The sequence below is a fragment of the Cystoisospora suis genome (genome assembly GCF_002600585.1).
Source record: "Cystoisospora suis strain Wien I chromosome Unknown contig_2764, whole genome shotgun sequence".
In the NCBI taxonomy this organism is placed as follows: domain Eukaryota; phylum Apicomplexa; class Conoidasida; order Eucoccidiorida; family Sarcocystidae; genus Cystoisospora; species Cystoisospora suis.
Genome location: NW_027155560.1, coordinates 16,808 through 44,793, shown reverse-complemented (window position 1 = coordinate 44,793; position 27,986 = coordinate 16,808). Strand labels below are relative to the sequence as shown.

At 53.3% G+C, this 27,986-nt stretch overlaps 4 protein-coding genes across 4 annotated transcripts in view; 2 read left to right on the top strand and 2 right to left on the bottom strand.

Annotated features, from left to right (window-relative positions):
* The window catches only part of CSUI_005730 (caf1 family ribonuclease), a 7,230-nt gene extending 383 nt beyond the window's left edge, over window positions 1-6,847 (top strand). Inside the window, exons 1-8 of the mRNA XM_068065900.1 lie at window positions 1-371; window positions 1,013-1,329; window positions 1,818-2,744; window positions 3,384-3,687; window positions 4,861-4,966; window positions 5,141-5,215; window positions 5,780-6,006; window positions 6,153-6,847. The exon at window positions 1-371 is cut by the window's left edge and continues 383 nt beyond it. Coding sequence (XP_067922125.1) covers window positions 1,182-1,329; window positions 1,818-2,744; window positions 3,384-3,687; window positions 4,861-4,966; window positions 5,141-5,215; window positions 5,780-5,962 — 1,743 coding nt within the window. The 5' untranslated portion in view covers window positions 1-371; window positions 1,013-1,181 and the 3' untranslated portion in view covers window positions 5,963-6,006; window positions 6,153-6,847. The remainder of the gene's footprint in view (window positions 372-1,012; window positions 1,330-1,817; window positions 2,745-3,383; window positions 3,688-4,860; window positions 4,967-5,140; window positions 5,216-5,779; window positions 6,007-6,152) is intronic.
* A 1,734-nt stretch (window positions 6,848-8,581) lies between these two features.
* CSUI_005729 (uncharacterized protein) lies at window positions 8,582-9,532 on the bottom strand (the record flags this gene model as incomplete). The annotated part of the gene is made up of 2 exons (XM_068065899.1): window positions 8,582-9,087; window positions 9,187-9,532. Coding segments are annotated over 2 exons (852 nt in total), but the record flags the coding sequence as incomplete, so codon positions are not given.
* A 3,367-nt stretch (window positions 9,533-12,899) lies between these two features.
* On the bottom strand, window positions 12,900-22,144 carry CSUI_005728 (cysteine desulfurase selenocysteine lyase family plp dependent transferase superfamily protein). Its single transcript, XM_068065898.1, has 11 exons — window positions 20,212-22,144; window positions 19,176-19,280; window positions 18,571-18,654; window positions 18,179-18,284; window positions 17,379-17,609; window positions 16,396-16,588; window positions 15,942-16,088; window positions 15,296-15,431; window positions 14,414-14,508; window positions 14,023-14,094; window positions 12,900-13,557 (listed from the first exon to the last, which is right to left on the bottom strand). Exons 1-11 carry the CDS (start codon window positions 21,131-21,133, stop codon window positions 13,306-13,308), a joined length of 2,343 nt encoding a protein of 780 aa, XP_067922123.1. The 5' UTR covers window positions 21,134-22,144; the 3' UTR covers window positions 12,900-13,305.
* Window positions 22,145-22,648: 504 nt separating this feature from the next.
* Window positions 22,649-25,984, top strand: CSUI_005727 (adp atp translocase 1; the record flags this gene model as incomplete). The annotated part of the gene is made up of 6 exons (XM_068065897.1): window positions 22,649-22,925; window positions 23,144-23,389; window positions 23,738-23,886; window positions 24,006-24,214; window positions 24,596-24,719; window positions 25,500-25,984. The coding sequence occupies 6 exons, from the start codon at window positions 22,649-22,651 to the stop codon at window positions 25,626-25,628; spliced, it is 1,134 nt and encodes a 377-aa protein (XP_067922122.1). The 3' UTR covers window positions 25,629-25,984.
* Window positions 25,985-27,986: the final 2,002 nt, after the last annotated feature.

Genomic DNA, 27,986 nt, shown 5'->3' with positions numbered 1-27,986 from the left:
TGAGTGACTTTCCACCTCTCTTTTCCTTGTTGCAGTAGAGACTCTATGAGTGAGAAGTCGTTGTTTACCGATTATTTCAGATCTGAAGACTTTTAAACACCCGGCGGGAGAAAAACACCTCCCAGATCTCCCCCTCCGTTCTGAAATGTTTTTCACTCGCTCTGGAGGTCACCGACTTTGTCTCGAGATCTTCTTCAGCATTGTAAGCAGAGGGAGATTTTCCCTTTCTACAACGGAAGACGAAGGCGCCCATCGGCAGGTCTTTCCTCCCGTTGAGGACGAGCGTGAATAGTGGGACTGTTTTCCCGGTCTACACGACACTCAGCTGTGCCTTTCTCTCGTATCTATTTTGGAGAGACACTTGTCAACGGGTAAGACCGTGTCTTTCCATGTCTACTTTTCCCAGGTGTAGAAGGTTGTTATCTCTAGTCTTCAAATGGTTTTCGAGGACGGGTGCCAGTCTTCCCTTTGCCTTATCGATCCCTTTGTCTCCATTCTGATACCCAAAACGCACTTGGCTCAACTATATTTATAGATATGTACACGCCTCTACATATTGCTGAGTACATGTATCTCTGTAGATGGCCACACACGCTCTGTGACGCATGGCTCTTTCTTCAATATATTTGGACCGGGGTCTCGGAGTCTGCATGTCTGGAAGGACATTACTTCTGCTTGTGTTCCTCTCAGTTCTTTCGTGTGGCTGTGTATCTACCTGCTACGTCGTACGCACGTATTTCAGATATTGTACTCGGCCCCATTCCTCGAGCCCTCTTAGTTTATGGAAAAGGTGTCGAGCTGTCTTGCAAGGTGTTCCCCCGTGTGAAGACCTCTCGCCCGTAGCAGCAGTCCGCGTTCGTTTTATCCCCGCTTCTCAGTAGCTCCTTCTCTTCTTTTGTAGCGACAGAACACGTACTGTCTGGCCTTTCCAATCTCCTCTTCCCTCGGTGGCGCAAGTGTATACAGCGTGGAGAAATTCTTCTTTTCCTGACATCTTTCTTCTGCTCTTCAGTTCTTGTTAGGTACTTTCCATGAGAGTTCTATGGTGGAAGGCGTAGACCGCGCAACTGTGAAGGTCGAGGGGTTAGGGAAGAACTCGCTGTGTCTTCTGCTCCTCTCCGAAGAATAGAAGAAGACGACAGATGAAGAAGATGATATCCGAGAGGAAGGAATAAGAGAATATGGAGGCGGGTTCTTTCAGTCGACCAAACGGAGAGGATGATACTGGAGGTAGCTCTCGAATGGTGATGAGTGATGAAGAGAGAGCTAGGCTTCTTGATAAAGCTGTGCAAGATATATGCGAAGCAGATTTTGTCGCTGTTGATCTTGGTAAGCGGAGTCAACAGGGAGAGAGAGAGAGGAAAAGAGGACCCAGGGAGAGGTAACAAAAGGTAGAAATGAAACAAGCACAGTTGAGTGTAGGGAGGTGCCTCATTCCCACCGTTTTCTCTTTTTCACTTTCTCTCAGCTCTGTTTAACGCCTCTTGCGAGGATTCTCTTTTTTCTTTATCCTTTGCTCTCTTGTTCTTCATCTTTTTTCCACGTTTCTTCTCGTCTTTCTCCACGTTCTGCGATTTGCACTAAAGAAGATGACAAGAGTCCGCGACCACTCAACAACACCCTCCTGTTGCCATCGTCGTTCTTCGCGTTTCCCTACATTAGCTGAGATTCTTTTTTCTTCCTCTTGGAAGGTCGTGTATCCCTGAGACTCTATGTCTTGTCTTTGCTGTGCAACGTTGGCACGTTCACTTCTGCTTTGTGCGTCTCAAATTTCACTTTCTCCATCTGTGCTCTACCTACTGTTTTCTTTTCTTCAGAATTCACAGGTCTCTTCCCGCAACAATCAGAAAGTCCTAAATCAGTCAAACGGGCGACAACCCTTGAGGAGTATTTTGATCTTTGTGTACAAGGTGCGGAGTTTTTCCTTGCTCCTCAACTTGGCATCTGTGCTGCACGCCGATGTGGGGGCAGAGGCGATCATTCTTCTTCTTCCTCTTACTCTCCCGCTTCAAAGGGAGGTTCAGATGTCGAGGACAAGTCACGAAGAGCCCAGCAGAGCTATGAAGGTTTACAGGGAACTAGAGAGGCAAGTGATACTTCTACCTCATCGGCAGACCCCCGTGGTGGGTCTGGGGTGGCCCCGTCCGCAGAGGCAAGTGGGGCTCTTGAAAGAGAGGCGAACAAGAAGGAAGGCATATCGTCTTTCGCTTGTCCTAGCTCTAGCAGTCTCCGGAAGAATGGAGAAAACGGAGGTGCAGGATCCACTGAGAATGAAGGAAGGAAGAAGAGAAGAACCGCGATGATGGCTGGGGAACATGTACCTTCTTCTTCTTTTTGTAACAGTAATAACAGGGAGGACGAGTCTAGGTCATGTGATGACTTGACAGAATTGAGGAAATGGCAGTTAGCTCCTTATACTTTTTATGCCTTTCCTAGCCAGAAGAAACAGGCAGGTGTGGATACAGCGACCTTACGGTGGTTGCTCCAGAATGGACTTGACTTTAATCAATGGATAGCCTCCGGTTTCGACTACTTCCGTTTATCTGAACTTCAAATGCTTGAGAGAGAACAAATGAAGGGGGGGGGCGGAAACAAGGAGGGAGACACAATTATGTCTGGTGTTTTCAATTCAACAGGGACGCAAAAACAGCCATGCGTGATGTGCAACGACACTGAAGACTCGACACGGCAAGCTGACGGCAGCGTTGTTAAGTGTACTTGTGAAGGCACTAAGGAGAATGGAGGTAAGATATTGCTATGCGGAAGTCCTTTTGCACTCCTTCTGTGCTGTGGAAACAGATTTCTTGCCTCTTTCTGTCGGAGGGTGTCGTAGTTCAGGTGTTTGTACAACCGGCATTTCTTAGTGGCCTTGAAAAAACGCTCATGGCCATTCAGACGTGTCCACTGTTGGGCGGAGCAACATGGGAAAGCATATCCCTTGTAGACCTTCCTCTGGCCTCTGCCGAGAAACATCTCCATTTCCAACAGGCGCTTTTCTTGAACGGACACATGGAGAAAGTAATAATTCCAGCACTTAGGGCCAGAGCTCGTCTTGTCATGACAACGCACGCTATGGGTCCTCAGATTCTGTTGGGATGGAGAAGAGAAATGTGTCTGAAACATTCTCAGTAACATGTTCGCAGTGCAGTAGACGGACATATGGCTCCAGACTGTATATGCCCTGACGTGTATCCTTTCCGGCGCCAGCCGAGGTAGGGTACGCTCCGCGCTTTGAGTGGCTCCCGTTATAGACGGATAGTTCAGCTTACACGGGGGCGGCTCTGAGTATGCAGATGTCCCGTGGTTACTCCTCAGAGACATACAGCATGTTTGCAGCTTGTCTCTTGTTCGTCTCCTCATTTTGTCTGTGCACTCCCATGCAGTCACCTTACAGGCTATGTATAATGTAAAGGCAGGGACTAGGAACGGTCAGATGGCTGTCCCGAGTTTTCAACGGCAGCCGTCACCTCCCGGCACATTCCCGATGAGGGTGTCCCGTCTTACTGAACATGGCGGAGCTCCGGGGGGCCTGGGAGCTACAGGACTGCAGAGGATAGTGGAAGCTATTATCGAGAATGAGAAGCCTTTAGTTGTTCATAATGGCCACTTGGATTTGCTTCACCTGTTCGACAAATTCATTGGCAAGGCTCCCGATACTCTTCCAGAGTTTTGCAAGGAGTCCCTCAGGTGAGAGACCTCGGGAACAAGTGCGCTCGTAGAAGAGACTCCAATCAAGAGGAGTGGTGTCTTCACTATCCATAACAACCTGAGACGATCCGGCCGGTCAACTTGTATCAACAACGATGATGGATTTCTCTTGTACTGCGATGGAGGCAACGCTATGGTGCTGCGTGTTAGGCTGGAACAAGGAGACGAAACGTCGGGTTGTACACATACTTGTTCGGCTGCCGTTGTTTTTGGCCCCGTTTCGAAGTTTCCTTCAGTTTCCAGTAGGTTGGTATTGCTTACACCCCTCATTCAAGGTGACAGAGGCAGTGGTTTTCGCACCCCGTTGTCTCAACATACCGAGTTCAGTCTTGTCCCCGACTTGTGGCGTGCTGAGAAATTGTCTCTAGGAAGTAAGTTAGTGCACACCCCGCAGCCGGAAAAGCGATAGTTAGTACAGATAACGACACACGACGTCCTGCGCTCCAGTGGCTACTGGGGCACGGAACTTATATGCACTTTTCGTGTTCTGTGACCGAATATTGACAAGAAATGCACCGGGTTCCTCTGATCACAGTGCTGGGCCCATCGAAGACCTCAGTGATTAAGTCTGTTCACACATGGACTCGAACATTCATGAAACTCTGGAGAGGGAACCAAGCGGCCAGAAAGGCCTCCCTTCTATTCCTGTATTGGTCCTGAAACAGCCCCTTATTTTTTTTTCAGGCTTTTTACTGGCGGTATATACGACACCAAGCATTTGGCGAACGAAGGAAAAACCTTCGTGCTGAAAATTGGTGACTCCAGGTGACCCGCAGTCTCTCCGTTTGAGTGACAGTCGCTAAAGCCGTATATACTCCGTGCATGAAGGATGCGTCTGTGGCGCGTCTTCGTCTGAAAGGGGGGCCGCACAAATAGAGCCCGATAACCGCTGAACGTACATGCGTCTGCCTTTCGGGGGTCAAGTGAAGATTAGCTTAGAAGCCGAGATTAAATGACTCGAAAACGGTCCCATGTATGTCCCATGTATGCCACTCCCTGGCCAGTGCTGAATGACGCGGCTGTCCGAAGAACAATCCGTCGTGCATTCTGATGCGATTCTCATGTTGATAGCGGCGGACCGTGAGCCGGTAGCTTGGTGTGAGCTACTTGTTTGACGCCCGAAGTCATCAACCACTCTCTGTGTTATTGTAGGACGACCTCTCTGCCCTCTTTGAGACAGCATCTGCTACGCAGTGGTAGTCTCTGCGTGTTCGAAATTGCCGAGCACCGCAGAAAAGAGTTCGATCTGACATTCCAGGTTAGTTCATGCAAGTCCCTTGGTGCATGCAGCTTGTTTTCCTCAGCCACTGTTTTTCCACCTGCAATGCCTTGCTCTAAGAGCCTCGCTCCGCGCACTCCCACGTGTGCTCGTAGTCTGTTCCACGCTCTGAGAAAGTTTTCCTGCCTGCTGACTATGCGTGAATATTAACAGCAGCTCAACTGCGACCACGCCCCGGAGTGCGGCCGGTCCCACGAAGCGGGATATGACGCTCTTCTGACCGCCCAGGTAAGGTGGGGCGGCAGCCTCACCCCACACAAGTAGAGACGATAGGGGCAGAGTATCCGACCAAGTGTTACAGACTAGCTCTCGGCTGGTAAAGTGTGTCCATGTGCCAATGGTCACGGAAAGCGATCAACAGTAGCAGGCGTAGCTGCGCGACAGTGCGCTCAGTCTTTCGCAACGCGTCACGTCGCGATTAGCAAGCAGGCTTGCGATCGGGCGTTAACGATACGTAAAACGCGTTGCGTGCTGGGGAGAGCTGTAAGTAGAACAGGTTTTGAAAGCACAGCAGTGGATGTCCTGTCCCGTGACAGCTCAGGCCATCATGCGATATTCGGAAGATCGCTAGCGCCAAACGTCGCGCAGATTGTCGTGCTGGCTCTTCAAGAAATGGAAAATAGGTCGAAGGCAACTGCTGAGCAAACGCTTAGCATGAACTTTCTTTTTCTCCTCAATATCGCTGCGAAGCGAGCGGTCATCATATTTTATTTTTGGAGGTTCTTCTGAGACAGCAGCTTTCACCGGAATGTTTCACCTACTGTCGCTTGATTGCTGAATTTATGTTTGCAGGCTTTCGTGCTGGAGCTGGACTTGTATGCTCAGCACTACGCCAAGGATGAATGCCTTCACGGCGGAGACGTTCGCGAGGTGACCGGTGCCGCCACGGACGATTTGTGGGCCTTGGAAGAAGCGCGGCCGTCGAAAAAGAGACGGAAAAAGCAGAAGCAGAGAATGAAACGTCACTCAATGTAAGGGCTTCTGAACCGAAACTCAGTTGCGATTCCAAGCTGGCCCTGGTGAGTCAGTTACAGCCTGGTGGTCGATGTCAGTAAGGGGTGGGCAGCCGCATTGCGTCTCGCGTGTAAAAGGAGTCGCAGAGACTGCAGTTCGCCGCAGAACTATCCATATTCCGGAAGTAGTGATCTGTGAAACTGTCCCGCAGACCTTTGGACTGGAACAGCCACAGGTGGTACACGCCGTTCAAGAACCGCATCGAGGTAGCAGGCATCCGGCCAGGTTATATTGACCTTTCCTTGTCACAAGAGCATCCACAAGGCCTCCAAGAAGGGATTGACAGAGACTGAAGTTGAAACAGGCTTGGTAAATAAAACCCTGGGTCACGTTTGAAAGACAAAATATGAATGACGGCATCTGTACGAAAATATGCATCCGAGATTGTACTCTCCTCTGACAAACTCAATCTCCACCGTCTGACAGGCTGAGACGGCAGTGGACGAGCTCGCACAGACAATCAAGACCTCAAACTTGTCAGCCGGACAGATTCCCGCTTCCACCTCGGCCTGGTGCATGAAGCGGCGCGAAATGCAGCCAGTTCCACAACAGATGCCTTCACTGACTTTCTGATTACCTCGGAAAAGATTTGCATCAGGCTGGAAGCCCTACGACGCCACCGCAACTGAGTAGCCTGACACGCGACGAGAACTGGTTGATCGGCTAAACTCAGCATTCTAGGGGCTGGAAGCTGATCTTAGCAAGGCATTACAACGGGAACACGACCAGAAGTCAGCCTGTGCCGCCCTCCGTAACTAGTTGTCGCGATGAGCGAAAGCGTAGTGGCCTCGGCTAAACGGGTTTTAGGAAACCCTGTACACGAATGCAAGCGATGATCGATGGCATATGTGCCTATCTTGCGACGTGCTAAGAGTTGTGAACATCATGGCGAAACTCTACTCCTGATGAGTTATTTCCAAAAAAGTGAACGTCCGAACACACAAACGACCAAGGCAAGATACCCGATCCACGCCCCGCTACCAAACCAACCAAACTGAGCTAAGGAGCTGCGGTGGCTGCGGCGTGCATTTGTGAAACTTAAAATGAGCGAGTCTAAGCATGCAAAAATCACAGGACAGAGTTCGGTCGGATTTTTGCTGTGTGCTGCGTGGCCGAACTCCCAGTGTGTGAAGGCATGGTCAGGTGTGCCTGGCCACAACACTTCAGTACAAAACACGCAACATAACAAACGACCGTGTCATCTTCGTCATGTCCGCTCGACCAGGTCGGGAATACAACCTTCCCGTAACCGCTTGACTGCTTCAGCTTCCGCAACCCCGGCATGGCAGGAGCGGAAATTCACTGCGACAAGAGAGGGCAGACACATACACATATGCTGCCCCAGCGCCTACTACAGTCTCGGCCCTATGACAATAAAACAGCAGGCAACAGTTCAAAACAATCCACAGAAAAGTGCTTCAGGGGTTCAGTGGCTGCCACAAAAGAGCCACGACAGCACTAGAAGCTTCCTCATCGGCTGGCGACATACTTACGGAAAAGACCGATTACTCGTCGAAGATAGGTTCTCGGATAGGCGACCTGCAGGGAAGAGGCAGCACCAGTCCGAATCTGTTCCCGGCCAACTATCGGAGCTCAAAACCTCCTCAAGCCATGCGTCCAGTTGTTCATGGTCAGGGTCGGGGGATAGCGCCGGAGATGATGCGAGATCGAGCGACGCCGTCGACGTTGAGCTCGAAAAAGAGCTTCCTGGTGTTTGATGAGTCAGTTGTGAGCCAAGAGAAGCCACAGGCTGAACTAACTGGTGTTCCGGTTGTGCTTGGGAGTGCGGAAAGAGACCGTCATCAAAAGAGAGGACAGGCAAAGGCGAAAACGGCACAGAGGGCTCCTCTTGCGTGGCTTCGTGGTGTTGCAAGGGTGCGGGGGCGTACGGCACTGCCACTGGCGTTCCTGGACTTCCAGGGAGAAGCCCACTTGTGGATGCGGATTCTGACGCGCCAGACGCCTGAATGCCTGTCGAGGTAGCGGGTTCGCCGGTGAAGTCGCCGGCTCCACCAACTACTTGCGAAGAAGCTACACCAGACCCGCCAGCTGAAAGCAACTCACAAAAATTCAACATGGCACCGTGGCCATGCGGACGGCAGTAGCAGAAACAAGCCTGCTCTAACAAAAAAACACCACGCAACAATCCGACCCTGAAGCCTAAATCTTGAGGCTCCTGAAAAGGAAAACCGCTTTCTGTTCCTTTAGGTTCCGAGAAGAGTGCAGCACTCCGCGTGCTTCGAGTCTGCAGAATCAGAACCGGCTGACACAATACGCATTACGACGAGACACTTTCCTGCCCGAGGGGCGTGGCAGCTGAGACTGATCTGCTACCGCGTATCCTCGGCAGAGGGGATATCGTAGCGTGTCCGTGTGTGCTGTCGCCCACACTAAGCCAAGATTCCTATTGGTATATACGTCGACAATATTATGCGGCTACACATCGAACCGGACCGCAAGAAGCTATTTTACAAGCCCAGTTGACCGTCATCCTGAGCAATTCCCCTGGCCTCACTGACGGGGAGCATGTGCGTCGGCAGATGCTGGGCGGATCACCCTGTCCGGGAATTCAGCTCCGGGCTACATGCGCGCACGACTGCTTTGCTGCGACCATGATTCGTAACCTTCCTCCAGCTCACCTGATGACGGCAACACATGAACAGGCCAGAAAGGGGGGGAGCCACTCTGCACAACTTCAGCGCGGCCCAGTGAGTCGGTTGCTGCTGTTGCCTCTGTATATTCGCTACTCTGCTGAAGAGAAGCCTGGGGACCCGGTCGTGGACCCGGGGGCCCCTGAAACTCTCCCGGCGACCCAACCTGAGGGAAGCTCCAATAAAAACTGCCCTGGGGGGACGACGGCCCGGACAGTGGCGAGAAGCCAGTGAAAAACGACGAGCTTTCTGCGGTCCCGGTCCTGGGCGAGCGGACCTGCCCTTCTTGGGTGCCCCCGGACTGGCTGATTACCGACGCTGTCGTCTCAGGACGCGGTGACGCTTGAAAACTCCCAGGGCGAGACGAGGCGGATGACGGTTTTCCGTGTTGATTCTCGGCGGAGACGCTGTGTCGAAAGGGTGAGACTGTTTTGGCTGCACGGACGCACATCACATGGGAGGGGTTGCTCGGAGACGCCTGCACACCTCTACGGCATAGCAATTGATAGCCACGCTGACAGTACGCCAGCTCACCTGTCCGTAGCCTTTGTTTTCTTCGAGGAATCTCGGTAGCCGCGCGCGCAGACGCTCTCCTACGCTTGGGCACAGTCAACTGGGAAGCGACTCCTGTCTGCCTCTTTCGAGCTTTTGACGGCGGTTGAGAGACCACCTCCCACAGCTCTTTCCGTTTGCGGACTGGAACGCCTCCCGGAGAGGTGACCTCACTCTTGCTGGTCACCCGGCGAAGAACTAGAATCGGAATGGGTTCTTGTCTCTCTGGAAACAGAGCGTTGCGGACACGGCTGCGGCACGGGAAAGTGGATACACTCTCTACCAGTAAGGGACTTTGACAAAACACACGCAGACGCTCTGCTGAAGCTCTAGACGCAGGAAGCAGAACAGGGAGGCGTTTCCTGTCCCAATCTGGGGAAATTCAAATATACATTGCCTGTCAATTGCCCTAAGAGAAGCGCGGGCTCTCTTAGCGCTGTCCGACGATCCAGCCTGGCAGCATGACGGTACATACCGAATCCGCCATGCCCAAGGACCACACAAAACACACGACCTCTATAACATGTCGAGCGTAAGCCAACGCAGGCTAATACGCCGCCCGGACAACCTCCTGCCCCAACCACGCTTCATTCCAGAGCTTTTCCCACCTCCTTTACGTCCCTCCTGTGACAAGCTGATCCCGAGGCGAATCACTGGGACGGCTCTTGAGCAAGTGTTACTGGCCCGTCTTTCTTTCTTGGGGCAGGAGTGAGACAGCTAGCCATTGCGGTGGCCTGACGCAGCTGACCTGTTTGCAGCCGTCCACGTTCCCGCGCACCTGAGGCAGCAGGACCGGAACGGCCGACACGCTAGAGCGGAGCTGACCGTGCTGCTGCTCGGACATGAGCTCCTCATCTCCGGGGAGACCCCAGGCGACCTCGGCCCAAAACAGGCCGCGCAGTCCACTGACGCCTAGAAGGAGCCGGCACGGCGGGACGCCTTCCAGGGCGCTGCGAAGACATCACACATGGCGACGCCGGAGACATCCTTCACCTGGGTCGCATGGTGACAAGCTGTCACCCCGACAGAGGTATCTACACCGGGTCCTGGAAAGTGTCGGTCCTACAAACACGACATCATCTGAGAGACAAGGTCCCGTACGGAGTGAGACGCGTGATGGTCAGCTTCGCTGCCACGTCGAACTGAGCGGAGCATGCCGTTTCGAATCCGCGACCACCCGCAGCGGAGGGTTCGGGACAACGGCAGTCTCGCAGCCCGGAACAGTCAGAAAAAGAGGCCCGGGCCGTTCGGGCAAACACTTGACGGCGCTGCAGTCCCCGTAAGTCTGAGAGGCTCCGGCACGTCCGCTGCTCCGTACCCTGCGGTCCGAGGCGGACAGAAGACTGAAAGCTCTCCTACGGGTAGCTGCTGGCCCGGCTCCATATGACGCTATCGCTGTCCTTGCCTCCCTTGGTGAAATCCGGAGATTCACAGGGTAAAAGTGAGATGCGTCTGCTGGCAGCACCCAGGCCGGCCCAAAACGTATGCAAACCTGGACCGGGGTTTCTTGTTGCAACAATAACATCTGCAAGAGAATGACACAAGGCACCTTTAAAATGAGGTAGACCACTGTATTACCCCGTGCTAGTGTTCTCTGCAATCCGCCTGTCAGTATGGGCCCGCGTTGTACGCGGGGACCAGCTTCAGAGAACTGGAGCGCCATAACAAGGCTGTGTCACGATCCAGGCGTTTCCAATGTAAAGACAACCCATCCCGTCGTTACTCCTAGCGGAGCATGGAGCGCACCAAACCGAACGGCTCAGTAGCGAGAGGCAATGAACACGAGATTTGCCCCAGCCGCGGGCCCTCAACACATAAGCAATATTCTGGCTGCACCGCTCTCACCTACGAGAAGAGCCAGTCGCTTGTCCGCGTCTCAATGCGTCGTCTGTGCGTCTCGAGCGCAGAACCTGGCTCTTGTTCCAGACCGTTCTTTCCTCTCGAGCAGCAGGCGTGTGGGGACAAGGTGTGGCGGCTTGAGCTCCCGAGTGCCCAGATTGCAGTCGAAACAGAATGCCGCACCGGTGCGAGTCCCGTGGCGGCCGTGCCTGTGCATATCCGCTGCCTGCCGTCTCTTAGATCCCTTGAGGTCAGCTGGACAGCCTATGAGCTGGCCGCTCCGTCTCTTTGGACAGCGCATACCTGCAGCTACCACTTAACTCCATCGCAGCTCCAGCAGAACGATTCACCGGCAAATCCATCAGGCGTGTGGGCTGGGGCGGTATTGCTCTAATTACTCTTTAGTAGGTTGTATTCTGTTTCGCGGTAAACTCAAGAACCCTGACGAGCGCCAGGGGAACTCAATCACTTGGGCCATCCCCCGCGGAGGGCCTTCCTAGCTATCAGCGGGCCATCACTTGTTGAGCCGGCAAACTCAGTAAGATTCCGAATTGGTACCGCAGTGTTCAAGAGAAGCGCGCCAGGACCTCACGGGGCCTGATAGGCTGCGGAGGCCGGGGTACTTGCAATGGAAGAGCCTCTGACAGGGGATTTCCTTTCCACACCTGACCCGTCCCACCACTCGCGTGTTCTGCTCGGGGTACCGTTTTTAAGAGGGCGCGCTGCCGAGGACAGGCCTTCCTAAAGCGCGATTATGCTGTTGCGTGACGAACCAATATCACGGAATACTCCAGCGCTCGAACTCTGCCGCATGCCGCCGACTCTCCCACAGGCCGCTGATTGTAACGTAAACTTGTATTGTGTGAGTGGCTCTCGGATACTTCTGTGCGTCACATCCCAGTCAGGCCCACGAGTTAAGGCTGCCTCGATGTTCACCCAAGCGGGTATGGCGCGGCCAGGGTCCAAGAATATTGTAATTCGTGTACACGTTACGCTGCAGCGGCGTTACCACCAAAGCAGGTCTTTCGCATCTCAAAATTTAACACTTTAAGAACAGTCGCATTGACCTCGGTAGACTGGCATTCAGAGCACAGCTTAGCATCCCCGAGTCCTGGCAAAGGCAGACGCCTAGTCTGTCCATCATTACGATCACGGACTGGTTTCTCCCGTCATCTGCTTCGCCTGGGATACCGCGGCCTCACAGCGGTAGTGTCGTCGGACTTCCCATCACTTCTGCAGTTGAAGCAGTTCTCCCCCATGGCCCGTGGGAACGTAACCATTACCTGTGTGACGCTGCCTTGGAACAGTTTGCTTCGAGCGTAAAATTGCGTGTACAGTGCGGCCGCTAACCGTGAGTGCGAGAGAAAGAACGCCTTGGAAGCCCTCGGATGTCCCGGTTCTAACCGAGGGGCAGCTAATAGTTCCCCTTGACTCAATTCTCGGTGCGGCATTTCACGCCACACTTCTAAAAAAAGAGACCCACCAAGGTGCCAGCCCGTGTCGACCTACAGCCGTCATTTCGCCCGACCATGCTTCTCCCTCGTGTCTACTGGAGCGTCTTCCGAACCAGCACCCGTCATCAAAACGGAGGCCCTACGCCTAAACCAGTCCATGAACATCAGTACGCTGCACAAAATCGATAGCCTCGCGGAATTTTGTCCGCAGTAATTTTTCATCTTCCTGTGCGTGAGGATCGGTAGTGATAGATTTATTCTCAGGGTAAAGGACAGAACATAGCAGGTAAAAACAAAGTAGCTCGCCCGCCTACTGCCGGAGTGAGGCTCGGTGCCCGCGGGCGCCAAACTGGCGTGAAGGGTTTGGCTGATTTCTAGGCAGCGCGGCTCTTTTAGAAAGTACTCGCTAGTCAACTCAGGTCTCCTTTAGTCTCCTTAGCGCAGACGCGCTGACGGGAAACAAGCCCGACTACCGTCGAGGAGACAGGGCAGCTTCACGCCATGATGAAAGCTTGCTATAGGAGAGTCCACCACCAACCGTCCACACCATTCGCATGACTGCAGTACAAGGCAGAAATACCCTCAACATTCCCGGAGCTACGGCGACATGGGGCATTGTACTTCACACAAAAGATTTAACAACCGGCTCTTCGCGACGGCGTCGAGGCTAACAGAGAAATGAGGCGAGGTTCCCGAGGCAGGAAGGCCGGCTGGCGTACACAGTAAGATATGCTGCAGCTCGAAGGCCACCTGCATCTTCGCCAAACAAGATTCCTTGTACCTGTGTAGTTGGTGCTTCACGAGACTGTCACCAAAGGTAGGTTTCACTAACGAAAGAAACTACTGTGTCAACGTCGTCGAACGTCGAAAGGTATCCAAGAGAAAGACGGACCGACCCAACCGGCTTTCTGTACACCCCTCCTCCGAGGCCTCCTCCTCCATAGAGAGTTAGCATTCCCGAGTTAGCGGGTGAGACCCCAGGCACGCCACCGGCGTCTGAGCAGCTCTGACGCTTCTGGCTGGCCTGCATGATGTCGTCTGCTGTCAACCCTAGAAAATCCTTGGACAAGACGAAAACAGGGGTGACAGCCACGATTGTGTGTTGTCCAGTTGTTGAACTGGGTACGCTGTTTATCAAGGCTGCGCGCGACCCAGCTCTTCTTTAGCTGTTTATTCCACGGCCTTACTCGTCTCGGTCGGTGGCGCCGCCGAAGACGTGGCAGCACGCTAACTACCTTGTACCCCCTGATACGGACTGACAAAAGTAGTGTAGTAAGTTGACCGTACACCGAGATTCACCATGACACTTGAAGTCGGCCTTTCGTTTAGCAAAGCATCCGACCGCCTCGAAACGGTCACCACTCAAAAAGCCACTCCACCGGGCGGAGCCATTGTCGTCACCCGTCTGGCACACACTGTCAACGGGTGGAGTGTGCCCTACCAGAAATCTTTTTCTTTCTTTCACAAGTTCTTCGCTAATCTGCGGCACGGTTTCTATGTTATACCTCCCGTGCGTGAAGCTTACCTGAGCTCCCCCGGGATTACAGAAAAACCCTGTCCGAAGGTGAATATTCGCGGCCGACGCGGCGGTTTCGAACTGTGCAAGGAATAAAACCGAAAAAAGTGGTGTGACAATCAGGTAAGCGACTCGATCAAAAAAGACCACGAACCACGGCCGGTTCTGTGCTGCCGCGAGCCTCCACTAGTAGAACGGAGATCGTGATCGTGTGTTTCCTGCTGCCTGCGCGGGCGCCTGCAGACAGCAGCCCGGCAGCAAGCATAAAAACAGCCACCTAGTAATGCGCACGAACACACGAAGTTACCGGGGCACTCGACACGTAGGAATGCTGTATATGTGATGGCGGTGCACAACGTCATGCGTGCTCTCGAGAACGGCGGAGCTCACCGTGCATTACCGAGCTTCGATGACGTAGAAAGGAAATGTGACTAACTTGCGGAAATGGCACGAAGGATCCGTCGGGACGGAGGACATTGAAGTTAACGATGCCACCTGTGAAACCATGGAGAAATGCGCCACCTTTTGATCTCACAACAGGTAATGATCGCACAAAGAATTCCAGTCCTTCACAACTCAAACAGACAGGACCATCTTCACAGGGGCATGGACCTCGACCCGCAAGCACATCCACCTGTACTCATGAAACCCGGAGAGCCTGTTCCTCATGATGGCGCACTACGGTAACCTATTGAGCTCACACTCTGCTTTTTTCCCACTACTCTCCTGAGCTTCGTAAGCAGATAAAATGCCGGTCTCCGTCACACGAAACAACAGAGTCCCGCAGTGAGCACTGATTAAAGTAGACCCCCCCGCCTGTAGCGTCACCCCACGAAGCAGACACCAAAGGGAAAACACACGGTAGATGGAAAGGCTGCATTGTTGGGAGTCCTGTGCTTAGCTTTTTCTTTCGTGAAAGCCACAGCAAGCCGAAGAGTTCGGTCGCGATTGCCACCTAGCTTTGGTTGCTGGCATGCAGTGTATAAGAACAACTTGTGCAGCCTGCAACGACTCAGGAAGAGGAAGACAGCAGAGGGCCGCCTTCTCCAGCAAACGGGGGGAAGCTGGTGGGGGAAGGATACATAGGGCGGAACGGTATAAAGTGCCTGGAGTGGCCAGCACGACTGTTACTGACTGACTGAGCTGGTCTTGGACCTCGCGGGTCTGAATCCTGAGTGACACTCCTAGTTTGGCTACCAGAAGACCTCTCTGCGAGATATGCTGAGAACGGGCAGTCCTGGCGCCTCAGAAAGGAGGGCCAAAGAGCTCTTCGAGTCCTCACCTTCAGGAGGATCAGGCTCATTCCAGTACAGAATAATTGCTGGCGCGCCATTCGAATGTCGGAGCAACTGAAGCCTCTCAAACAAGTGCCTTGTCAAAGCAGCCACGTGCTTGTGAATTCTCTCAAGACCGATTTTCTGCGGTCAGGACAAACCACAGCAAGGCCTTGCTATCAAACAAGAAGAGATTCGTCCCGGAATGAGAAAACCTCACACACTATCTGCGTTTACCTACCTGTAGAGGTGTTCGAAGAAGGGACAGTGCTGATCTAGTCCGGACACACCGGGTGTCTCGCAGCGAGGTCACCTTACGTGCACTGATTACTAAAGCACAGACGATCCGTCTCTGTTCTCTGCACTTCACGATGACAGCACTCGTGAATTCGGATCCTAAAAAACGAACGCTACTCGGTGAGCCCGAGTCACACGTATCACCCCTCGCACAAGCTGCACACATCTGAATTTAGAAAAATGCTTGGATTTTCCTTTTACATTGTTACCAAGGAAAGTGTATACGTCTTAACCAGTAAAGTGGGAACGGCCAGTTGCCCCCAAGTGCTGACTATCAATGGCAGGCACTTCTGTAGTCGGGGAGAAAGAGAACCTTTCTTGTTGAGAGCATCTACGAAGAAATGCAGGGCGACTCACCTCAAGAATCCTGAACCCGTAAAGAGACTCGACAATACCCAGGAACGGGAGCGTGCCGTCCTCAAACCGAAGCGAAAACTCTTCCTTTCTCTTGCACCAACGCCCGTCAGACAGGCTCGCAACGACGCTTCCGCCTCCCCAATAGAGCTAAACGGCAAAAGAAACATCAACAGACCGAGTCCGTGTGCTCCATGTGAAGATCTACGCCAGTCATAGGACACCCGGAAGAATGTTATAGAGTAGCGCATGGTTGGACATACTCGTGAATACGAGACACAGGAATCTCGGACCATACAGACAGCATGGGTGACGCCACGAAGCATACAGTTCAGACGGATTTTTTTTTCAACTCGTCGTCGCGTGTTCTTCCTCTCGAGTATACCGGTGGCTATGGTGGACTGTACACCCAGCAAGAAACCCCACTGGACCGTCATGAGCCGCAATGATGCCTCACCCGCTCAAGTTTGTCCTTATCTTCAGATCGAGCAAGGAGTGCCCCTAGGCCTGTAGGGTAGCCAAACATCTTGTAGAAGGAGAGAGAAACGAAATCTGCGGGATACTGTGTCAGAGACAGCGGCGAAGTCGGAGCATGAGCGGCAGCGTCAACGAGCACGAACCATCTGCAGTTGTCGTCACTAAGACCGAACCTGGAGGGAGAAGAGCGACATAAGCGCTAACACGGGTCTGTGCTCCCGGCAGCCCCACAAGCTCATGGTCTTCCGTCAGGTGGAAGCGCTTGAACTCGGGCACTGGCACAAGGAAGATATCCGTCAGGTATAATCCAAAATCAAAACCGAAAAAAGAAATACATGGACTCCGCTTGACGGCGCTGCACACTTGCAAACTCACATCGCAGTTCAGCTGAGAAAAGTGGAAGTTAGCTAGAGCAAGCGGAAGACATGTGCATGAAGAGCATGGCCTACATGCACTTGTATTCCGCAGAAAGCTTTCAGCCACAGGACAGAGAAGCACGACGACCCGAAGCAGACATTCGATACTCACGTCTTCATGCACTCGTGGAGTAGTTTACGTCGGTGCTGACATACGAGAGGGGCGACAATGCAAGGCTACACGCTTTGTCATCCCCATGCCTACGTACATAACTGCCTCGGCCCCCTAATACTAAAAAGGATACAATACATGTTTGAGATTCCCTTCAAATAAAACCATTACCCACTTCCTCCAAGAGATGTCCGGACTAACGAGTCCAACCATGGATAGAAGTTCAGACGGGGCAGCTGTTCTGATTGGAAGGTTCTCTCGAAGCGACATGCCTTTAGCGGATCTCCACTGATATATGTTGCTGTATACCTGCTTCTCCATGTAAATGCTTCTCAACTGTCGATGATCCATGACCCTAGTTACGAGGCTTCGGCCCCGCAAACATAACCAGGTACGGAGAGCCTCCTTCCCCGAGGCGTCGACCGAGTTACTCACGTCTTGACTCGCTGGATCCAGTTAAGCGGGAAAAACCGTCCGTTCCAGTTGTCCTTGGAAGGGAACGCGAAGAGACAATTTGGTCTATCGTCCATTTCGGTTTCCTTTGCCGTCTGATCTGCACTACTGTGCTGGGTTTTGGCAGCTGCTTCTCTCTCCTTCAGAAGGCGCTCTACTTCTCGAGGGGAGACTGCCCTGACACTCTTCGCCTTTTTGGCATACGCGTATTCTCTGTACCGCAGGAAGTTCCACACCGGCCAGCAACAGGTAGTGTCTCTAATGCCGCCACGCCATAAAGGCGTCATCCGCTAGGGGCGCTTGTCATGTTTCAATGCGCCACGTCTCCTCTAATAGCTCGAACAACAACCCAGCGGCACTTGCCCATTCACGCCGGAGGAGAGCAGGAAATCAGGTTTAGTTCGAGAAACACAACTGTCAAACTGTGCCTCAAGTGCAGAGAGAACTTTTCCCAAAGGAGGCCACTCATTTCGTTGTTCATGTCCCGGGGGTCCGTCCTACGTTCATGCCGAGCTCTTGCCGTGCCCTGGAGCACCGCGTCCTACTTTTCCATTGAGCGGAACGCGAAAGCACACCCCGGACGTCGCTACATCACTACCGCGCCAACGGTCAGTGGCAGTCTTGTCACAAGAGCGCAAGCCAGAAAGCCTCCGGTATCCGGACAGCTCTACGCGGAAGCTTCGCGACCCAGTTACATTTCATTCTGACAACTTGCAAGAAAACACACGATAGACCAGACGTCACGCCGCCCTTCCGCACCTGTCTGCGTCTGCGACCCTTACCGCATGCCCAGAACGGAATTGTGGTTAATGCGCAGGTAATAAAAGGAAGACAGATCCTTAGCAAAGGGGAACGACTCTCCGACAATCTTCAACGCTGCCGTTGCCCCTACACGTACACGTAACAAGAAGCCAAGCAGCCAGGTACTCCTCAGTTGAGCCCGTGCGAACCGAGCTCACGTCCGACCTCCTGACAGAGACGCATGCAATCTCCGTCACGACGCGATGATGATGACAATATATAGAATCTTTGCGTATGTAGTCAATACAGATAGTCCAACAGATCTCCACCAAAATCGAGGCTTCAACCAACATCCAACATAGACTCACAAAGACCAGCACACGGGTTTGGGAAGACAAGGCGGCATGAGCTGTGGAGGGACAAGCAACCCTACCGCTAGTGAAGATAACAGCGTAGTCCTGCTCCGAAGCGTCAAAAAAGCGCAGAACGGTTTCTCGTGCCTCCTTTAGTCTTACGTCTGCAATCGTAACACAGCACGGATACATCGTAGACAGAGAACACTGGTCGCGCTCGCTCCTACTGCAGACGACGCGAGTCTCTCCCAAACGTCGGCATCGGGTGAAAACAGCGAAGAAAATCATTGCCGGACTGCTCTCTCCAGCAAATGAACAAGAGGCGTGTTGCCTTTCCACAACTGTAAGAAACTGGTTCTCATGGGCGTATCCGAATCGGAGAGAGAAAAGGCGTCGGAGACAGGTACCCGGCGTCATCGTCTCAAAGCGGCGCTGTATACCGATGTGCCGCGATCACCCGCGCAGCTGGGTGTTGTTGGGATTCGCAAGAGGGATATAGGTCGCTGACGGCACGTCTCGGCTTTCCACTTGCTTGGTGACAAGGGGCTGGTAAACTTCGCAGCAAAGGGCCACACAGGGAGGTAGTCTAACCACGGTATATGGAAGCCGTCCTGTGGAAGAGTGAACCCAAGAAAGTGAAGGGAACAAGATATACTTCTGGGTATCTCACCGTCCACTTGCCTACCTGTGTGCTTTGCAGAAGGATTCCTGGAGTGTGCATTGCCGTACGAGTTGCGTGACAGGTCATCAAAGATGTCACGAAGCTGCTGTTGTTGGTAGACTCCGCTTCCTACGAAAGCAAAGCCCGTCAAATTGTAATAGCCAGCAGACACTGTCGGCAGGACTTTTCCTGCACCTGGGTGATCTCAGCAAAAAGCACTACGACGTGAGCATGAAGTTAAGTGCACACGTTGCCCTACAGTTGTGCCGATCACAGCCCTGCCTCACCACTCCCACAAGTGCAACAGAGGCATATAGAGTATTGCATGTTGACGCTGACGCCTAACACGCGAGAAAGTTAGTCAAGAGGACCTTCGAGGCGACGTTCTGGGGTCCTCCTGAAGATAGCACGTTACACGAGAGCATGCATCTGGGAAGCCACGAACTACGACTGCGAGAGAGGGAGAGAGCGCAGGTACCGGGTGGGAGTTGAAGATAGGCGGGTGGGCCTAGGTGTTATAGTGGCACGCCAGGTGTCTTTCCCAGGATCAGTCCAATCAGAAAAGGAACAACAAAGCGAGTGAGCGTACTTGCTCTAGGAGACACCTCGAAAGTGACACAAGCTGAAAGAGCCGCGCCTTGGAAAAGACAAAAGCCAAGCCTTATGCAAAAGCAGCACGGTATAGGAGGCAGCGAGTCTCGTGAAGGTACACTCTGAGTTTCGAGTTCTCCAAAGAAGCACTTCGGAGTGACAATGCAGCTAACGTATTAAAGGTCTGCACCTAGACTGGGATCAGTGCGTATATGTGAGAGCCAGGACAGACTTTCACTATTTCTTCCCGCTGAAGAGGTGACACCAACGTTGAATGCATCAAGGTGAACAACGCGCAACTCGATACTGTCTCCACTACAGTTCAGTTTAGCACTCCAAACACACCCTTAGCGTTGAGAACAGGCCTGACGCCGAGTTTCAGAATGCCAGCCATCCCTTGCGTAGAGCACTACTGACCTATGGTGGCAAGCTGGCCTCGATTGTCGGAAAAAAAGAAACAAAGGCGCACCTGCGTAATCCATATAAACCTGACCCGCGAACCTGCTCAACTCCTTCTTCTGGACCTGCTCTATGTCCACATTATAGACGTCGCCGTACTGTTGGAGAAATCTCGTGCGGCGCTCGTCGTACGTGCCCCCCCACAAGGGGCACCCTCGTACGCCTTTGGCTTCATCCGCTGTGTGCTCCACCCAGTGTTCCTGATCCACTTTCGTGACATTTGACCCTTTCAAAGCTTCCGATGAAGTGTACAACTGCGCCGCTGTGAATGAGGCATGGTACCTGTCAGGGGGGACCTGAGCGTCACGCGCATCGGTATCCTTGCCTTGACCACCGCAGAGAGTGGACCCGTCTGAGCTGTCTCCTTTTGCAACAGACATCCCGCGTTCCTCTGCTCCATCTGCCCCTCCGATCCCACGTGGGAGCCCCTCGGTATCCTCTCCTAGCTGCTCCTCTGCTCCGCTGCAACCTTCCGTGTGCCTTCGCGCCACAGCTGCTGCAGCTAGTGCTTCTTTGTCATCTGGAACCCAAAGCGGTAGAGGGACCTCAGCTGTGAGGTTTTCAGAAGCGGCAGACGAGGCGTCTGCAAAACTAACAAATGCAGTCGGGTTCAGCGAACCCCGGGGAAAGTGACCGGATTCCTTGTTACCGAGACGTGAGCTCGTAAATGGTGTATGCGAATCGGGCGGCGCGCAGAGATGCGAATCGGCACTCGCGCACTCCACACCGGGTTCGGCAAATCCTCGTAGCTCGTAAACGTCTGTTTCAGCTAACAGAATGTACGAGCAGAAAAGCGCAATGGAGACGACACTGCGGCACCGGAGATGCTGGGGTGAAATAACTCTCTGGTCGGCGGGGACAGGCACAGGCGGGGAGCCAATCTGCTGCCTAGACCAGAGTCCGGCTTTCTGTCGCTCGCAGCCTTCCTTCATGATTGATACAGCATAGAGCTTCGCGTGTGATGTTAACCCACGCTCCCGCGTTGAATCGCTGAGCAAAGGCTGTCCTCTGCTCACTGGCAGTCGTCACCGAAAAAAGAGGACAAGTAGACATTCAGACAATGCACCACTCTCCGGCAGACTCGCCGGCGACAAAAGAGCACAGCCGGAGACGGGCCTACAAAATGCACGAGGAAGCCAATGTTCTGTCGCGGCTGCACAGTGTAGGGAGTGGAGTGTACTCCTCCTCGGGCGTCTGAGCAGTTCACGATACACGAGAACAAAAAAAACACAAGCAAAGCACAAGGCGTAACGCGAGCAACGATTTTGCCCGTCTGGGCTACGCCCGTGACTGTCCGACCCGGGGAACTGACGGTCGCCGAATGGGGAGAAAGCAGGAGACAAAAGCATCGAGATATATCCTACTTGAATCAGCGTGAACAAGCGACCCACAACATTGACAGCAAATCACACAAAAAAAAGAGAAGGGACAATGTCGTGACGTACAAAACCACGCTGCCAGAGCACGCAGGACACATTGCGTCTGGTACTGGGCGCGAGTAACGGGGTATCAGCAAGAGAAAAGAGCCACCTCTTCATGATGTACAGCAACGGTAGTCTCAAAAGGATCACCAGCTGACAGTGTGGAGCTGCACTGCCCTTGTTGACCGCAGCAGACGGCTGGCCAGGCCACCGCTGCCGTAGCCGCACACACTCCTTTTGCTTGACGGCCGCTTGATGAAGGCGCTTTTCACAGAGGAGTGTCTTGGTCCGATTCTCAGTGAACCGTTCCAACGCTTCAAATCTTATCTGGTCTTTTGGTAGCGGGAGAGCGGAATGTACTTTCTCGTTTCTCTGCCTCCAATTGAGTGCTTCGTCACCGGTGAGCGTGCATGCGTGAGGTCCTACGAGAGCGAAAACTAAGGGTGCTGCACGGTAACAAGTGTCAGTGTAACTGGAGAAAACCGGCTCCGAGAGAAGAATTACGTTACGATTTGCCTCGCCTCACACAATCCTCTGCCACATCTCCGCTCGCTGGTACAGCTTGTTCAACAATGCTCTCTGCTCGTCAGTCCGCGACTACAGCAGATCTTCGTTCGTGCAGCCTACTTGCGCGCGCCGCCCCCTTCCTGAGACCGCGCCGGATGCTCTGCGGCTGAGGAGGAAAGTCCAGGCTTTAGTCGCCTGGAATCCTGCGAGCAGCAGACACGGGAGATCCCTCGAGACAAGCACCACTCCTCTATAGTACAGGCCCAGTCGGGTAGTGACGCAAGCACGTATTCTGTCGAGCAATAAGCCATCTCTCGTCTCCGGCGGCGGCCTGTCCGCGTGGCAAGTAAGGGTTGTCCGGGGAGCAGCTTTATTCTGGTTGCCTGTCCGTGTGCCCCCCCCCCCGCCCTTCTAGTCTCCAGATCTGGCGTCGTGCACTGCATCATTCTTGTCCTCGAAAGGGTGACTGGCACACCTAGGATTCCGGCAGAACTTTGAATTCTCCTCGCCTGCCTCAAAATGGCCGCTGCAGTCTCCCCGTCGGCTACGCCTGAAGCTTCTTCGTGGTGGAATGCACACTCAAAGTCTTTTATGCAACACTTCGTCTTGGGCGGAGTTGCTGGAGGAATATCCAAGACAGCAGTCGCTCCTATTGAACGAGTCAAGCTTCTGCTGCAGTTGCAGGATGCCAGCACGCAGATCGGCCAGCATGAGGGCCAACTGAAAAAGTACGAGGGAGTCAAAGACTGCTTTGTTCGCGTGTACCGTGAGCAGGGCATGTTGTCTTTTTGGAGAGGTACGGATCACAGGGGCCACACAGGAGAAAAGCTTGCCGGTATGGCGTACGTTCCGGATTGGCACGATACATGAGCCACTAATATAACCGAACAAAGAGTAGTTCAAGCCAGTAGCGCAGTCGTTTCCATGGAGATCCAGTACACGACGGCCGTCAGTGGAGACTTTCTATGCTAGCTCGTAATGTATGCTGCTATGCCTTTATGGTTTTTCCTATAGGAAACTGGGCGAATGTTCTTCGATACTTCCCCACGCAGGCGCTGAACTTTGCGTGCAAGGAAAAGTATCAGAAACTCTTCGTCAGACACGATCCGAAACAGGATTTCTGGAAATTCTTTGCTGGCATGCTTGCTTCTGGAGGGGCTGCAGGTGATCTCACCTTGGCTTTTCCGGCGCCCTCGTTCGACGAACGAACAGTCGACAACTTTCCAGCTTGTAACGGGAGAGACATGAACGACACGACAAGTTTATGGCTGAGAACACATGCTGTAGCGGGAGAGATGTGAACGACACAAGTTTATGTCTGAGAACACCTGACTCGTTGACTTGTGTTGCTTCTGAGGCTGTGCAGGTGTCTTAGAGTGATAGTTCCTTTCTGGTCGGCGTGCCCCCGTAGCGCGCTTTGCTGCAGCCGCGCGAATGGGGAAAATATCCCAACACGCAGTCTACCCGACACTTCTAATTGTCCCTTCTCTGCAAAGGACTACAGCCTTCTATGCACCATGCCGGTCACTTAGAGCGCCGAGCTCTTGAGTTTAACATGTAGCACTGCGTTTCCCGATTTTTTTTCTGGACTTGACGTCGGGAATTCAGTCCTATGGGATGGCGCAGGTGCTACCTCCTTAGCTGTCGTGTACCCTCTGGATTTCGCACGGACCAGACTAGGAGTCGACGTTGGCAAGGTGGAGGCGGAGCGACAGTTCACTGGCTTGAATGACTGTGTGCGGAAAATTTACAAAGAGGTTAGGCGACGTCAGTGTAGGGCTTCGTCTCCCTTTCTCAGGCTGCAGAAAACAATCGCCGAAGGAGACGTTGGCAACGCACACGCCTGATCAGTTGTGCTTGGTTCTTTGGCATTCAGTCCGGCATACGGGGGCTCTATCGCGGTTTCTTTGTGTCGGTGGCCGGCATCATTGTTTATCGAGCGGCCTTTTTCGGGCTCTATGATACGGGCAAGGCGATGCTTCCCGCCAAGAACAAATCGAACCATTCTTTACTCCGCAACTTTGGCATGGGCCTCGCCGTAGAGACCGCCGCAGGAATTATCGCGTACCCGTTTGACACTGTCAGGTAGGAGAAGGCAGTGGGAGACGACCTCGTATCCAGGGGGGCGACAGGGCGCCTTACCGGTCCAGGGTGCCGGGCTAAGCAACACTCCTGCTGCAGCTTTGCCGAAAGGTGTCGCCTACGAAGTGGAATATCTTCTTTGTCTCCCGGTTCTGACGGCTCGTGCTGAAAGTCGCGTTCCCCCTTGCTCGCACAATCGCAGCCACCACAGAGCCGGCGCTTCAAAAGACCAGCATCGTCTTTCCATGCATTCCTACGGTGCACCCTAGTCATGATGCGGCTCCAGCGATCGCGCGGTCGCTAGTAGAGTCCCCGCTGTGTAGACGCTGTCCCGGTACGCGTCTACACAGCGACCAACAGTCCGACACCTATGCACTCGCACAGTAACCAGGGAGACCTTGGTAGCTCTCTGCATTATATGGATCTCTGCAGACGGCGAATGATGATGCAAGCACTCCGAAGCGACACGCTTTATAGGAATTCGTGGGATTGCGCAAATCAGATCATGGTGAGCCAGCCATTCACCACTTCTATCGGCCTCCCACTGGAAGAAGACACTCAGGCTTGAATGTCTCTCCTACGCTCGTGATCTCTCAAAAAGCCTTCACCTGCTTGTTTGACGTCTCGCCTCCTCCAGGACGACCACAGCAATACTTTTGGTTCCCTCAAAGACGGCAGTTCACTCTCGTCTCTCGGGAAGGGAACACACCCTGAGTCGGTGGAAGTGGCATTCTCCTTGCTAGCACGATCGCAGCCACCCACAGAGCCGTCGCTAAAAGAGACCAGCGCTTAGGTGCCATGCAATCCTACGGTGCACCCTAGTGACGGGGTTGATGAGGCTCCACCGGTAGAGCGGTTGCTAGTGGAGTCCCCACTGCGTAGATGCTGTCTCAGCACGCGCTGACCAACAGTCCGACACCTGTGCACTCGCGCAGTCCCCAGGGTGACCATGGTAGCTTTCTGCATTATATGGATCTCCCGAGAAGGGAACAAACANNTGTTTGTTCCCTTCTCGGGAGATGAGAGTGAATTGCCCGTCCTTGCGGGAGCGAAAAATATTGGCGCTGTGACCATGGAAGTACACTGTGTTCACGGTGTGTATTCTCCGGGGCTGAAAGTGTTTGCAGGCGGGAGGTACCAGTCTAGCCAGTGCTATTAATCAGAAATCGAGGACCCACCCGCGTCCACTGCTTGCGCTACATAGTATGTGACCCGGTTTGGGCTGAGCCCTTTGCCTTGCTCGAAAATACTCCTCGCTTCGTGTGCCTGCGTGTGTCTGTGTGTGAAGAAACAAGAAGGGGTCGCGGCCTACTACAAGGGCTGTGGCAGCAATGTGATTCGGGGTGTAGGAGGAGCGATTGTGCTGGTTCTCTACGATGAAATGAAAAGGTTTTTCATTTCGACCAAGAGCTCTTAACTGAAGTGCCACCAGCGGGCATGAAAGACAAGATTACGCTGCAGATGGTCATGTCGGCAGGAGGTTGAGGAAAAACAGACTCCTGATTGGTTGGAGTGCACCAGCAGTTTTGGAAGATGTACCTGGTGGTACAGAAATCTGCGGCGCATAGAGAGCCTCTGCTTTTGCGCTGAGTCCTGGGCGTGCCTCTCTGAGTCCAACTGCTTGCCCGTACAGGTCTGAATATTGAATGAACGGATGCTGGCTCGCACAGTACTGCCGTTCCTCGATTTTGCCATGTTGTCAGCCTGTTGCTAACTCGTCAGGGTGGCTGCGTGTCGAGGCCATTCAGTTCGCATTTCATCTATGTGGGGAGCATCGGCGACAGCTTCACCGCAGCAGAGTGTCCATTGAGCAAATGAGTTCCCTGCCCGGTGTGATTTGTGACTGCGCTGAAGAAGCCAAAGACAAGCTACACTAGAGTATTCCTCGCCTGTCCAGATTGCGGTGTGGTATTATCATTGTCAGAGACAACGCCACGGCGGTACTGGTTCACCCCGGACACCTCGACTACCCAGACCGCCTGCTAGGAGTACTATCGACCGGAACAGGCACCATGCATCGGCTAACATGTTCCTGAGAAAGGAATACAGCCGTGACTGAACATTTCTTTGCACGTTGTCAGGCCGCTATCCACTGCTGGGGAAGCTGCCAGAATAGCAAAGTCAAAAGAATAGGCGTACTGACAGATTTGAAGCCACCTGCGCGTAGGACGGCAGCACACAGTCATATGTTTGTCCCTGGCGTCCGCATCGTGCCGTCCTCGGTCTTCCCAGCGCAACTCATATCGGATAACAGAGCAACAGGGGACATTCCACCTCTGGAAGATCGTACCTCAAAGAAAACTGCGGAGCGTCAGACCCATTGTCCTCTGTAGGTACACTGTAGCCGTACGCTCCCCTTGGGGTGCCTCAAGCTGCCGCACTAGAGCACTGTGTATTCCCAGACTAAGTGCCGGCATTCAGAAAACAGGCCTGTGCTTGCCAGCTCACCCGAACCGAATTTCTGCGAGACGCTCAGAGCCCACACTAACAGCCGGAGTGTCCTGTGAGTCCGGATAGCTGCTAAAACCCGTCTCCTGGGCTCCAAGATGACAAAGTTACGCCTCGTCGTCGTCGCATGTTGCCTTGTCATCTACCTCCGTCAAGTCACAGCCTCTCCGGACGACGAGGAGCCTCAGCCACTGCCCCCTATAGTTGTTTATCAGACCGCCGATCCTCACGCGTAAGTAACTAACAAACGAATGGGCTACGCGGCAGCCACCATGCTAATATGTTGCAAATTGTAGCGAGGCTGCCGGCAACATCAGTGATATTCTGAAGCAGCAAGCAAAAGACAATGTGGACATAAACTCGCGCCAGCTCAGGGTTTCCGGGGAAAACTCCACATCATACACAGAAGACACGTCGGCCACTGCGGCAGAGAGACTCCGGGAAAGAAAGATACAAGCTCAACAACTAGAGGCCCACGCTAAGGACGAGGAGAGAAAAGTAGACGAGGAGCGGAAACGGCACGCGGAAAAGGTAGCCCAGATGGAAGAGGACGTGCACAGAAAATTGGAGGAGCTCGAGGAAAGAGAAAACAACGTTTTTACCGAAGAACGATCTCTGGAGTCGCAGCTGGAGAGGGGCGAGGCAGCGCTCGCTGATGTCCACGCCCATGCCGTGCAGGAGAAGGCCTTTCGTAGGAAACTTCGAAGCCAGCTTGATGGAGAAAAAGACTTGCTCACTAGCAAATATACTCCTGCAGTTCATCGCCATCACGGCACACACACAGGCCTGCTGTAGAAGCAAACGAGCTTTCGCTCACCTCTGAACGACCGTCCTTGATCGCCGCGGTGCCCTTGGACTTTCGGAGCGGTGACCGTTTCTCTGTCGGAGTTTCTCGCTGAAAGTGCTCCGTGCCTTAGCTTTAATACACTGCTTTGTTGTCTTTGTCCGGCTTTCCTCCCTTTCCGGGGAAAGTCTAGTTGGACGGACTGCTTTTTTTTGCTTTAACTCGAACGTTTTCAAAGTGCTTTGTTTTCGCTTTGCGGCCACATACCGGGTCAGAGAAGAGCCGACCGGCTTCGGTAGGAGAATCCTTCACTCTCCAATGCTGGGAACTAGAAAAACACCGGTGAATTCCAAGGATGGAACTCACTCGCCGATGTAGTGAGTTTCTCTAGTGCTCACACTCCGCCTTCTTGTGATACTGCGAACTACGAGTTGACGCAGATGTGAATCCGCGTTGGACTTGGTACTTGACCAGAGTCACTGGTAATTTCCTTTGCAGGACAGACGGCAGCTGCATCCGAGATCCCAAAAGAAAACTTGGGCT